At 41.4% G+C, this 14,306-nt stretch overlaps 1 protein-coding gene across 2 annotated transcripts in view; it reads left to right on the top strand.

Moving 5' to 3' along the window:
* dlgap4a (discs, large (Drosophila) homolog-associated protein 4a) overlaps window positions 1-10,707 on the top strand; it is a 95,956-nt gene extending 85,249 nt beyond the window's left edge. For both annotated transcript variants that reach the window (XM_034211020.1, XM_034211019.1), the window contains exons 6-11: window positions 938-1,383; window positions 1,496-1,593; window positions 4,505-4,932; window positions 5,797-5,888; window positions 6,656-6,808; window positions 8,279-10,707. In XM_034211020.1, the coding sequence (XP_034066911.1) occupies window positions 938-1,383; window positions 1,496-1,593; window positions 4,505-4,932; window positions 5,797-5,888; window positions 6,656-6,808; window positions 8,279-8,503 (1,442 nt within the window). In that variant the 3' untranslated portion in view covers window positions 8,504-10,707. The remainder of the gene's footprint in view (window positions 1-937; window positions 1,384-1,495; window positions 1,594-4,504; window positions 4,933-5,796; window positions 5,889-6,655; window positions 6,809-8,278) is intronic.
* Window positions 10,708-14,306: the final 3,599 nt, after the last annotated feature.

Below are 14,306 nucleotides of genomic sequence, written 5' to 3'. Positions count from 1 at the left end.
TAGATTTCTGTAGACGTTTTTGTAAGGAGAGTGGAGTTTGCAGGACTGAACTGTCTTAATACAAATAAACAAGTTGAGAGCACGGGAGCATTGATGAGAGAAAAGCAAGTAAGATGAATTGTTTGCTAGTAGTTTAAATGCCATTAATTTCTACAGCAGAAATAAAAAACAATCAAACCATTCAGCACATTGTGGACTTATCAGAAGGGCATTGTGGAGCTTCAGCCTCCTTATCCAAGTCTGCAAGTTTCCTTTCATCGATTCATAACGTCCACTCAGGGCTGGTCCCCAAGCACCATGATTCTAATTATCAGCTGAGAAGCCCAGGGTCTAACCTCATTTTGTCAATCAAATCCCTGCACTCACTGCATTAAACATGGGACTTGATATAAATATATCCCACCTACCCTAAAGTCGCAATATTCAAACTCAGAGTTCACTTTTTTGTATATTTAGATTTTTGTATAGCTTTACATCGACTGAATAGTGAAATCATCACCAGTAGCAGGAACGCTCCCTGTTGTTCAGATGAAGTCGTGACACAAACAGGAAATAAATAGGACTTTTCCTCTGGTGCTATTGTTCCTAAAACTGATTGGTAAAAATAGTCTATGATCAGTGTTGTCTTGTCTGATAGTCCCCAGTGTAAAATGGATGCAAAGGTGTGGCATGTAGAGGAAGGTCTCCAGAGACAGACTGTTTGACGCAGCCAACAGCAGGTTTACAGGACACAGGAAGCTCTAAGTACAGCCTGATAGTGGCAGCAATAAGGGCAAAGGGCAGGTTTGTTTATGGTTTTGTGTTATGACATTTTATAGGCGCCAGCTGGCTAATGTCAAGTAGCACAGTTTTATATTCCTTGTGCTTTTGTCTGATGTCCTGCGGCAATAAGCAGATTTCTCATTCGAAGTCTCCTTTCCTCTCTTCCCGGTTGCAGTCAGCAGTAGGAAGGCTCCTCCTCCAGTCCCCCCCCGCACCACATCCAAGCCCCTCATCTCGGTGACGGTGCAGAGCAGCACAGAGTCAGCCCAAGACGTATACCTTGACCATCAGGACCGTGGCAGCGAGGCCAACAGCCAATCAGGACGCAGCAACTCATCTGACAGTCTCTGTAGCATCCGCACAGGCAGTCTGGCAAAGGGGACCCGGCCTCCCCCAGTCCCTGTCCCTGCTGCAGCCCCTGCCCCCGCTGCAGGCTCTGTCCATCCTGTCCCAGCCCCCCGAGACCTCCCTCCTCCTCCCACCACCACCACCAGCAGCAGTGTCGCCACTTCCACCACTTCCACATCTACCCAGTCCCAAAATGACACCCTGAGCTTCGGATTCACCCTACAGCAACCGCCGACTGCAACCAAGAGGAAACTGTCCTCTATCGGAATCCAGGTAACAATTGTCTTATTTATATTCAGATGCAATCATACTGGGAGGAGACTAAAGACAGTCCCAGTTCCCCGTCCTTCGGCTGTATTTGACTTTTCTGTCCATGATTTTTCAGGTGGATTGTGTTCTTCCAGTGTTAAGAGAAGAACCCTTACCCCTGACTGCACCCCTCACCTTTCAGTCTATCGGAGTTCAAGTGGAGAACGGCAGGCCGTAAGTATACACTCGTATTTAATGTAACAGTGAATGGTAGCCACGAGTGATCTGATGGGTGACATGCCTCACAATGGTGCTCTGAAGATGGATCTATTAGATATGAGAAGACGGGATATTACCCTATACATATGGTAATGCTTTCCCCTATTGGAATCTTTTTATGAGTCTATTGAGATATAATTGGCTTGTGACTTCACATCTTATCTTGAAAAGAGTATTCACAATTTTCTATGCCTCATACAGTACATCACCGTTTTGCATACATGCCAAACATGCTGAGCTTAAAGATCAAATGCAAAGCTTTTTGTATAATTGCCAGTACAATCAAAATCATATAGCTACAACACTATCTAAGATATTGCAGTATTAAAATCGGAGATAATATGAGTCTGGCAATGCGCAATATTAATTTTGTTCAACCCCCAACACCAAGTCCGACGATTTATTTTCTCCGCCGCTCCTCCGCAAGATGGCGGCGCGTGACGTCAGATGTGCCAAACATATTTCCACCTGGCTTATCAATCACAGCGGCTTCCGCCGATAGTACAACTAGTTTCATCTATCATGTCTGATTCTGAGTAGACTATAGACTAAAAGCTTTAGGAATCCAAACTATAACATATAATAAGTACCCCTGTATCAAGATTGATGCAAAACAAGTGAAATTTGACCTTTTTAGAGAGATTTAGAAAAATAAAGTCCAGGCGTTCTGAGTGAGCCTCTGAATTAGCCCCGAGCGAAAAATGCTCGCAGCGGCTCACAGCGGCTTCCGCCGATAGTACAACTTAGTTTCGTCTATCATGTCTGATTCTGAGTCGGAGGCCACCCAATATCTGGAGTATGTTGTCGACATCCAACCATATCTATACGAGCCTCTGATGTCGAAGAGGAAATACAAGGAAACGTCACCTGATATCACCGATGAAAGTGCTGATGGCGATGATTCAAGTTCGCCATCTGAGGAAGAGGCCGAGGGTGCTGATAATTGGTGTAGATGTGGAAACTGCCAGACCATGCATACAAGCCGAGAAAACAAGTGCTGCCACAACTATGGGGAAGTGAAGGAAGAGATGGGAGAAGAAGTCTGCATCACCGACTGTAGGACGTTCGACATTTTCCGTTATGAGTGGAGGAGCGATGAATGAGCTGCAGATAAACTACAATGCTAACAGTGAATTAGCCCCGAGCGAAAAATGCTAACCTATCACTCCTAGCGCCCTTATTACTTATCCTAGCTCCACATCCAACACATTGTTTATGATCGTAAAGACACAGAATCTAACGGTGCCCACCTCTATAAGCAATAAAACTGCAATTCCGTTATCTGCATTATCTGCTGTGCTCCGTGCGCTTTGAAATCTAATCAAAAGTTGTTTACCTCAATTCTTTGGCGTTTCTGCATCGCCCGGCTCTTTCGTTCTTTCAGTGGTTTCTTGTGCTGAAATATGGAGGGGACGGCTCCGGGTTTCAGCCTCCGACGTGCTATTAATGCTTCTCCACCAACAGACTTCATGATAGCAGGATCAACGTCGTATGCATCACACGCGAAGTGGTCAGAACACAACTTGCTCCATTTTGTCGGTTGCCATCCAACACGATTCACTAAAAAAAATCCATTTTTTGCGGATGATTTGGTCTTTGGGAAATGCATGTAAAACTCTCCCAGATCCCGCACCGTTCGTACAACAACAAGCTCAACAATAACCCATGTTAATTCAGTTTTCTTTTCGAAAAGCATGTGACCGAGACTGCCGAGTCGGGATATTTGGTCCAGAGACTGTTTGGCCACTATTACGTCACGCGCGCGGAGGCTGCTGGGAATTACATGTCAGAAATTCAGACGGCTTTGGGTCGAGTTTTGGATCAATAAAAAGCTTTTTTTTGGGTGTATTATCTCGATTTAAATAAAATAAAAAATACAGGCAGTCTTAAAAACAACATTTCTATACAAATGTAGCATATTTGGAAGCTTTGCATTTGATCTTTAAGCACCACAACGTATGAACAAGTGGAGTAAATAAAGAAATAAAGTAACCTACAGTTTCCATATAGTAATATAAATCATGTTTAATTGCATTTAAAGCAGGAAATCTTTTCTAAAGGTGGGTCTTTGTTTATGAGCATTTTGGTTACACGATACACATCCCTGTTAGTTTCATGCCATGCTGCTGATTGACAGGTTGTCAGCAGAAAAAAGGCAGTGAAGAGGACTTAAAGCAAGCAAACTTAGATGTGAACAATGCACAATTTCAAACATTGAAGAGCAAACCTCTTCTTATACATGTTTGTTAGACCTCAAGAATATGTTTGGGTCAGTTACACTGAACAAGCTGAACTGAAAGGTTACAAGAAAGCTCCACTTGGTGCTTTTTATTCTTGTGACAATGATTTCTGCCCGATGGCTCATCCTCAACTTCTTGTCTGTCTGAATGCACTCTAGCTGTTTCCTGCTTTTCCCTCAGGAAGTGCACACACTCACATTGTCATTCTGTCTTGTGCACGTGTGGCGGGTGAATCTTCAGTCAGTGCATCAGACTGTTGTCAGGGTCGTTCAGCAGTCAGCCTGGCAGCAGCCCATGTTTCTGACTGATCTCCTTTTTTCTCTAGTTATGACCATAGTGACCTGAAAAACTGGGCATTTCAACCTTTCCAACGCACTGTCATTTCCCCTCATCCCATTTGGTTGACTGCCTGCTTCCTTTCCTGCTGCTCGTTATCTCTGAAGCCTCGTTGTTGTATACTTGTGCTCCTTTGCAATAGATCCTACTGCACCATCAGCTGCAATAATGTCCTGTCACTTAAGCACGGTGACCCCAAACTGTTACTGTGGGACGTGTTTGACACACACTTCATCATCTTATTTATTTAACTGTCTGTCAGAAGCTGATGTTAATGCCTGTCTCTGCAGTCTCAGCCGGGACAACAGCATGGCGTCCAGACAAAACACAGAGACTGAGCCTCAGGAGCCCCAGGACGCCGCGACCACAGAAAACATCACAACCAACGGCACCAACAGTCAAACAGTGAACGCCACCAGACAGGACAAAGCCATGGAGCAGAAGCCCCTTGAACACTCCTCAGCCCCCTCCAGGATATCCAACTCGCCCCCGGAGACTCTGGACCCGGCTTTAGACCCCTCCTCGCTGCCACCGCCTGACCCCAGCCTGGAGACCGGGAACTGCAGCACCCCCGGAGAGGGTGCTCAGCCCGGTACGCCAGCCTGCCTCCGAGACGGGAACTGGTTTATGAAGCTGCTGCAGGCGGAGGCGGGGCGCATGGAGGGCTGGTGTCAACAGATGGAGAAGGAGACCAAAGACAACACGATTTCAGAGGAGGGTAAGAGATACAAGTGCATGAAATAACTTTTTATTTACTTTGGACCAACTTACACTAGACAATAAATCAGATGATATTTTAGATCTGAAGCTACTTGGTAAATGTGAAAATTAGCCTTCTTAGTGTTCTTAAAAGTATCTTGGATGAAAATCTTAAAAAAGTAGGTCATTTCAAGGGCATCTTTCTAGATCAATCGTCACAAAAAGAGACAAAGGAAAGACTTCAAATACACAGAACTAAATCAAGTAGAGTTAATAGCTTGTCATTGTGTAACTTAAAGAATGAAATTGATGTTGTTGTTAGTAGGCTCCACAGACAGAGGACTAGGGCTTGTCTGTGTTTACCATGAACAATGAGACAGTCATTACTGCCATCAGCTCACAGAAACAGAACAAGCTCATTGCAGGGGAGTGCATTTTGTTTTGGCTGCAACAGAGCAACCGCAGTCATTTCACTTTTTCATCTCCCAGAATACCACTCAGGCTTTTAGGCAGATCTATCTCTGCAGTGACTTAAATATGAATGAGCAAGCAGCACACTAGATTCAGAGGCTCCATCAGTCCTTCTGCTCTCTGTGGACCGGAATTATGAATTGAAATAAAAAAGGATACACATTTGTAATATCCTTAAGATGTGTTTAGAATATTACTTGTCAGGAAATCGCATGTTAAGTGCTAAATGTCAAGACAAATGTTTCAATACTAGATACAAGTATAAAATCATAGTAACCCTCCACTTTGCCCCAATGGGGCTACCTAACCCTTTCATGTTCTTTCAATCTTGTTGTAGTTTTATATATCCTAAAGCTCCAAATGTTTCTACTCTCTGAAAACTTGCTGATTGTATTATGTTTCTCTCTCTTAGTGTTGGGGACGGTCCGCAGTGCAGTAGGCAGCGCTCAGCTCCTCATCACAAAGAAGTTTGAGCAGTTCAGAGGACTCTGTAATGAGAACCTGGTGAGTGGCTTCATTACATCCTATTGAATGTCTCTCTTGATACACTCCTCTACTTACCAGATGTTTTTATTGGCTTCTCAATCTCCAACTGACCTGCTTCCTACAAACTCGTCATGTACATACTGACATGCAGAAGTCTTCCAATTACATTCAGAGATGAAACGATCCTTTCTGGCATGAAATATGAAGACCCCCCTCCCTCTGCTAGAATACCCTGGAACCGAGGGAAACTCTGAAAGAATACGCCCATTGGCTACAAATCAATATATGATTGGTTGATCAAACTGTCAGTCCAAACGTACGCTCTCATTCAGTGCAACGGCCAGGGCATTCTATCAAGGATGTAGAATACCTTGGTGAAGGATATTCTACCCAGAGACCCAGAACAAGATCTGATTGGTTGCTTTCTTTTCTAACACAAACCCACTGAAATGCGTAGTGCATGGTCCGAGAAGGACAAACAAATCAACGTAACACTAATATTACAGATCAACAACACAGACACCATTCTCATTTATTCATTTTATATACATTTTATTACATTTTATTTATATAATTAAATCGATTTTTTGTTTTTATCTGAGTGTTCCAGGGTATTCTCTGAATACCTTGAAGGCCCTGACGGTTCGCCACTGGTCAAATGTAATTTTACTCTTCATCCATTTGCTTGAAGGAGCTGCGCAGGAAAAATATGTGTGAGAGGAGTAATATGATTATTGCTCTCTGATTTGATCAAAGTCATTTACTTCTCGTTTTCCTCTCACTAGGACGTTAATGCCAACCCACGACCAACAGCGCAGGACCTCGCAGGGTTCTGGGATCTGCTACAACTCTCAATAGAGGACATCAGCATGAAGTTTGACGAGCTCTACCAACTGAAAGCCAACAACTGGCAACTTCCTGAAAAACCAGAGAAGAAGGTGAAGTTTGGTGTAGGGCGATTATGATCAGCTTAAGGCGAGACACGGCAGGCAAAAACATGGTTTTTCAAAGTACTGGTCAATTTTGAGATTTGGTGCTATTTTGATTCTATAACATGTTTTCTTTCAGGCTTTTGGAAGGAAAACGTCCAAAATACACATTTAAGTGTTTATTTTACTATAGTTTGTCTATTTGCGTCTGTAGATTTCTCCTAAATTCACCAAAAGTTAGCATTCTAACGTAACATAAAGTACCGCGACCGCTGTGTGCACCATGTCAACAGAGGTATCGCTGGAAAGCTCCGTCTCTCCTGCACAATCTCACCGGATCCAAATATGGTCATTTCCTTTGTATCAGCAACCAATCGTGAAAGCACAAAGGGGTCTTAAACCAAGAAACGAAATCTCATTGGCTGGTGTCAATTTCTGACAACGTGATTCGTTCAGATGCGACAACAATTGTCACTTGCACGAAGCAAGGTTATACAAAAAAGAAATGACCCCGAACATGAAATACCTTCACGGAGTGCGTCGATGCGCAAGCTGTCATCCAAAGAACAGGAGGGTTTAGCTAGCGCCTCACTGCAATCTTTAAAGGTCGTTTTCTCAAAATGAGTTTTTTCTCCTACTCTGAGTTCGAAATTTCAACTTCAGTAGCACGTACATACACCAAACCTTCCAGTTATATTCCTATCAATATTATGAAGGCTTTTACAGAAGGGTTTGTTCATATATCATTCATAGCCTGAATTATACAACATTGTATACCTAAAACATGGCGGAAATTGATATTTTAGGGCTGTTGACAGTATTTTCTGATTTATGGAGTGATAAAAGAGATATCCAATATCCCTTCTGTAAAAGCCTTAGATACTAATATGACTACAAAATGAAACAAGAATTTTGAATCTGGCTATATCCAAAGTTCAGATTTCGATTCCTGAAATGTGTTAAAATATGCGCATATTTAATGAGAGAATGGTTAATTTGCATATTTAAACATGCTATTTCAGAAAACTTGTAATACAAAAAACAATTGCCTTATTGTAAGTAATTAACTGGAGAAATGTCTAGCTGATACCTTTAAGTTAAAAAAATTACCCTATTCACCTGGGGTGTCTCGCCTTAAGTTTTTGGATACAAAGTTGTAACTCAAGTACCGTTTTTTTAATTCGTCAGTCAACCAAAAGTTTATCTGCATCTATTTTGATAAGGAATTGTTAAAATGATCAAGTGAAAATGCCAAATGTTTGCTGGTGTCGGCTTTACCAAAGCGAATATTTTCTCTTAATATCTTGTAAATTAATGATCCTTTTTACATTTCTCTATTGACAGAGCTACCTGTTGGTTAGTCAAGGTAGTAGTTGGCATGCTAAATGACTAACAAATGAGTGTTCATCACCAGGTTGTGTTCTCAGCTGGTACCACACCGTACCTTATTCCTTTTCCTTCTTGACATGATTTCTTCAGGACGAAAACAAGCAGCTTCCATCATCTGTGCCAAAGAAGCAGACTAAGCCCAAGCTGTCGGCAGGGAAGGACAGAAGCGTGGACTCGGCCGTGGACAAACAGCGGCAAGAAGCCAGGAAACGCTTGATGGCGGCAAAGCGCGCGGCGTCAGTACGACAGAACTCGGCCACGGAAAGCGCCGACAGCATCGAAATCTACGTCCCCGAGGCCCAAACCCGCCTCTGAGAGTGAACCAGCACAGATCACCGAAAAAAAAAAATCCAGACTCACTTCACACATTCATTGACACAAAACACACACGGAGACAAACACACACAGATGCACAGAGGCCGATCCCTCACAACAGCTGACGGCGGGAGAAATGTGGCGATCACACACCGAAAACAATCCAGAATATTGCAGACTATCCCCCCCCCTGCTGCCATGGGACAGAAATAACCAAGACACATGTTTAATACTATTGTTATTATAATAATTATTATCTCCTTAAGTATATCAGGACTGTCTTAAATGTGCAAGTATCTTGGATAAGGACATCCTGTACCACGTGAGCTGAAGAATCTTGGTATCCCAGAAGTTTACTCTCTCTTAAATTTCCCTTCACTGCTGAGTCTACCGGCAACTTGTGGCTGCCTGGTGGACGAGCGGAGCTACCATACACACACACTCAGGACACACATGCAGGTGTACTCACTGTCCACAGAGTCTTCCTGTTCTCTATTTGTATTAGGCTGCTACTCGTCGGGTGTGCTGTGTACGCGTTACTGCGTACCAATCAAAAGGAGGGGTTGGAGGTTTAACAAATGCAGAGAACCAGAGGAAGGCAGTAGCATATATATTATAAATATCACACTATTACAATGTTCATTTTGTAAATGTTGTATACCAGATTATTTGTTAGAAAGAGGTCAGTGTTCAGTACCACGGTAGTTTTTTATAAATCGAGTACATGTAATTTCATGATATATTAGCACTCCACCTCTCTTTCTCTCTTCCTCTCCTCATCACAAACGCACACTACACAGTCTGTGTCTGTGAATAGCCATCGTTAAAGTCTTACATTTGTTTTTGTTTTTGTTGTGAAGGCACGTGAGGAATGACTGCCCTGCCAGTGAGCTACAGGAGGAATGTATGAAGTTGTATGCATTTACAGCTCATGTTGACTTGATCACTGCACTTTTCCATTCACCTCAGATCGAGTTTGCTCACCTTCGTTTGCCTAATTATTCTGAGTTTCACTGCATCCTCACGCGATGTAGGGGACCAAGACATTCACCACTTGATATGGCATTCCCATTCAACAGCACTGCGTGTGATAGGGTGGGAGTTTACTTGCCACTGGAAAGGAAATGGATCAGCATAGCAATAATAAAATCGCTTCAGATCGGGCACCGCAGTAGATACAAGTCTTAAATTATTTAATTCAGCATTTCCAATACAACTTTATCATGAAGGATGAATGTTTATTTCTTTTATGAACTGACTGCCCTTGAAAAAATCTCAGGTTGAACACAAACTTGACAGTAAAAACCACTATGGATGGATTATTTATTATATAACCACAAATTAACTGGCCAAATGCTTAGAGACATTGACAAATAATTGAAATCCAAATCGTGTTCTTCAGTAAGAAAAATAAGGTTTGGTGCAGTCACGTGCGTTCTTAGTTGACTGCTTAATGGGCAGTCTCCTTCGCTGCCCTTTCTAGCAGCTTGAACTCCCACCCCTGTTTGGTGAGAATGAACTGTGGTACATATTTTTTAATTTAAATATTAAAGTCATTTGAAATGTTTGTTGACTTTCATCCGAAATGAAGTCGACCTAAACACGTCATGACTTCTGTTCTTATAATAATTAATGGTGCTGCAAGGGAATCCATAATGTGCCAAGAAGGCAATGATCATCTGCATTTCATCATTTGATAAAGCTTTTTATTTAAAGTGATTTATTTTTTATTTGATCTCATCATGAATTCAGCTGTGTGTCTGTGCGCATTCTCAGCCATGTTTGCTTGTGTTTGCATCAGCTCACTCCGGAAACGCTATGCCTGGTCTTTGTCTCAGATCATGAGTATTGAACTGGATTATTCCACGTTTAGTTTCCCCAAATGGAAACAAAAGTGCCAAATGGTACATGAGTGGAACTGGGCATAGCAGATACTCATGCAGTGTAGTTTCACTCACTAGTTTTAGTTTTTGTCTGCAAGAGCTGGCTCTCCCCCTACTGGTCAGTCCTTGCGTGAAACTCCAGACATCTTGTTTTGCTCCATTTTGAATCTTTTAGTTGACATCACACAAGAAAATGAGGTTGAACTGGGAATGCTGACACAACACCAAGTTGATTTTCTTATTCTCTTGTTTGTAATACATCAACAATGGACATGTACATTTCATTGTCCAAAGAAATCATTAAACATCCCTTTGCTACATGTCCTGGTCATCATTCTTGCTGTTTTTTTAATGATTGCACTCATCCATAATACAGCAGTAATATTAGCTTTAAGTTAATATTACACACGAAGAAATCATAAACATTAGATTAGACATTTTATTGTTACTGTGTAATCTCTAAAAGCATGGCCTTCTTACATAATACAAATATACAAAGGTCCTTGCCAGTGAGTTTTTTTAGCACTCCCTGAAATGGGTCTCGCAAATGATCTGAAGCTATTCAATCTGTGTGAGGCATTCAGGGTATGTTGTTCTGTATGTGAGAATTTATAACTGTGACTGACAAATGGTGGAAAGACCTCTCCCTTTTTCATATCATTTGAGAGCCGGATCCCTTTATTTGGCCACACACTGAACTTTAAGAGAGCATCAGGGATCTCCAGACAGTTTGTTTACCACTACTTCCTGAGTTTCAAAGGGCTACCAAATGGACAGAAGGTGCATCTCTGGAGGCAGATCATGTGGATGTTCTGCTCAACCATCATGTGGACGAGGCAATACTCTCTGGTTAAGTATCTAGGAATATCTTTGGGATAAGTCATTGTGTTTTCTTGATGGACTGAGAGTTTGAAGCCCATTCTGACTTTAGTCCCCGCCCTAGTGGCCATCCCCCTCTCGCCATCTGTCCTCTCAGAGATCCAGCTAGGAATAATGAGCAAAAACTATGTAGTAGTTCCAGTTTATCTTGTACTGACGAACATCATTTTACTAAATAAGCACATATCTTACAGACGAAGGGTTGTTTAATGTGATGGTGTATTAGTTAGACATTGAGGATAGTTTATTTTCAGCTAATAAAACAATTTGAGTAAAATGAGTAACATGGCATATTTCCTGTATGACATAAGAAGTAGAATTTATGAGGAATGCCACTGAATTTCAAATGCATGTATGTTTTTCTCCTGGTATATGTTTCAACAGAATTACCTCAATTCCTTGAATTGATGTTTTTGCATCTGAAGCAGAACATAGTGTCCAGAAACCTCTCTTTGTGATCCTAAAGCCGCTTTGTGTTTCTTTATTTTGTGCTCAGTTGTTGTCATTGTTTTATCATTTAAAATAAAACAAGGGTTAGCGAAACACCTTTATTTGGTCCACCTTAGTATGTGGTCATCAAATAATACTCTTCCTAGTAATACAAACAAATACATAGAAACATGCACTATGTATAAGCCCAATGTGGACAACACTGTTAAAGTGAACTCAGTACCTCAAGGTTGTACTTAAGTGCAGTACTTGAGAACATGTTCTCAGTTACATTCCAGCCCTGCATGCACAGACAAGGTTCATAACATTTTTTTGTTCATAGTTTGGTGTGAAATATCTTGACTGCACAGAGCCCCGGCATCAGACGAATGGGAGCAACATTCCTGCAGTCAGGGTCCAAAATGTAATACACAGCCTTCCCAGCAGTGTGCAATCTGTCATAGCAGCAATTAATGCCCATGGGTTTGGAATTAAACATGTAATAATCACACAGGGCCAGGGGTGTAATATGCATATCATTTTAAGAACCTGATTATAACAAATACATGAACACTTACCTCACTAACACTCCCTCAAGCATCCCTCATGGTGATGACACATTAGATACTCAGCAGCATCCCATAATGGTGGAGGGTTTTGCTCCATGAATTGAAGAGATACTAATTAAAACATTGTCATATGTAGTTGGATTGGATGTGAAGATTGTATTTTAATATACATGGGTCATTCTACAGAAAAGGTGGAATCTGGGTGATACAAATCTGCTGAAATATATTCCATCTAAAAACATCTAAAACCTGTTAAATAGCAATAACTAACTCTTAACTTGATGAATCCACAACAAGTAGAGCTTAAAGTATTTTTATTTTTTAATAATTGTTATACTTTATACAAAGCTTATTTGTATGTCACTGGTGTTACGTGTTACCAGGAAGAAGTGTAACACCAGTGACAATTTGGAGAAAACACTACCATTTTAACAAAATGGCTGCAATGTGTCAGACCAAATGTGGCTTCAGTCAATATCAAAATCGTTTAACTCTTCAATACAATACATTTTCCCATTCAAATGTTCACCCCTAGGGCTATGCAATGAGTAACACTAATGACAGACTTGAAAGACGCATGTAAAATTTGAAGATAAAATGACACCTTTAACAAACAAAGTAAGAAGTATCTGACTTTCCTTAAATAAATTGTAATTTACGTATAAAACCATTAATTTTTTTATTTTTTATTTAGTACCATTGCAAAGACAATCTCTATTTATTCAACATATATAATGAATGTGAGTATTAGGTCAACGTCATGTATTTTGGTGTCTGCAAAAGTAAGTGACAGCACTTCCACCTTTTCTGTAGAATGACCCACTTACACTATGAATAATATAACATTAACTTTCTAAATGTTGTGGCATTCTCCTTTAATGAACATGCGAGGGGTAGGAGGTTGTCACGCAACACGCGTATTTGCTTGCGTCATAACCATAGACTGTATATATAAATGGACGTAGTGTCCGTGACGTCACCCATAGGATTCTGCAGAGTTGCCGTGAAGCCCTTAGTAGGCGGAGTCGGCCACTAACGGCTCGACTGTGACGTCAGAGTCTAATCCCGCCTGCTCCAAATAACTGGAACTGGAAGTAAACAGAGCTAGCTCAGGCTAAGAAGCTAAGCTAACATGAAATACATGCATACCAAGTTACTGCTAACAGTGTCGTTCCCCTATATAAACGTTACATTCATAATCAAATGAGACAATCTGCAAGAGAATTAGCTATATTTTGTTATTCTTAATGCTTGTCATTCACACGTTGAGAAAAGACGGACTCCACCGCCCGGACCTAATGGAGCCGCATTATGGGCGTCATAGCCATAGACTATAAAAGTCTTACCCAAGGCTGAATCATAAACTAAAATGTATATGTATGCATAAAGGGTTACGTCCTTAGCCGGCTAATAAGTAACAAGCTAAGCTACCAAGCACACAAACACCTGCGAACGGGGTTAACATGTATAATATGATCATTTTAGACTTCTTGGAAGTTCTGTTAGTACATTCAAGCGCACAGCACGACATTTTAATTGTCTGGTATTTGTAACAATATTCCCTAAAAGGCACAATCACCACGAACACGGCTAAAGCTAAAGGGTCAAGTACAGTACTATGACTAACTAACGTTGTAGCCTCTATGGTTGTAGCCTAGCAGAGTGGACAAGTTGCTGTTAGCGGACAGTGAGGCATGTACGTGTCCATCAAAGTGACCACGCCCTAATTTATGCAAAAACGTGAAGACCTAATATAAATAAAAGGGTCGTGTTAGAAAACAATTCACTCACAGATTCATAATCATGAAGGTGGAATCTAACTATATCGATAATAATATTTATTGCATCCATGGGTAGAAACATGTTTTTTTCTGCTGTAAAGTTGGGCATTTTAACATGGGGGTCTATGGAAATTGCTCCTTTCTGCAGCCAGTCCCTAGCGGCCCATGTATGAACTGCAGTGTGTGGCACTTCCGTATTGGCGTCCCGGCTGTTCCCCAGAGTTTGCCGCTTGGTCACTCATAACCATTGACAACAGCAGGG

This window comes from Gymnodraco acuticeps, unplaced genomic scaffold (genome assembly GCF_902827175.1).
Source record: "Gymnodraco acuticeps unplaced genomic scaffold, fGymAcu1.1, whole genome shotgun sequence".
In the NCBI taxonomy this organism is placed as follows: Eukaryota; Metazoa; Chordata; class Actinopteri; order Perciformes; family Bathydraconidae; genus Gymnodraco; species Gymnodraco acuticeps.
This window is presented reverse-complemented; position numbering and strand designations above follow the sequence as displayed.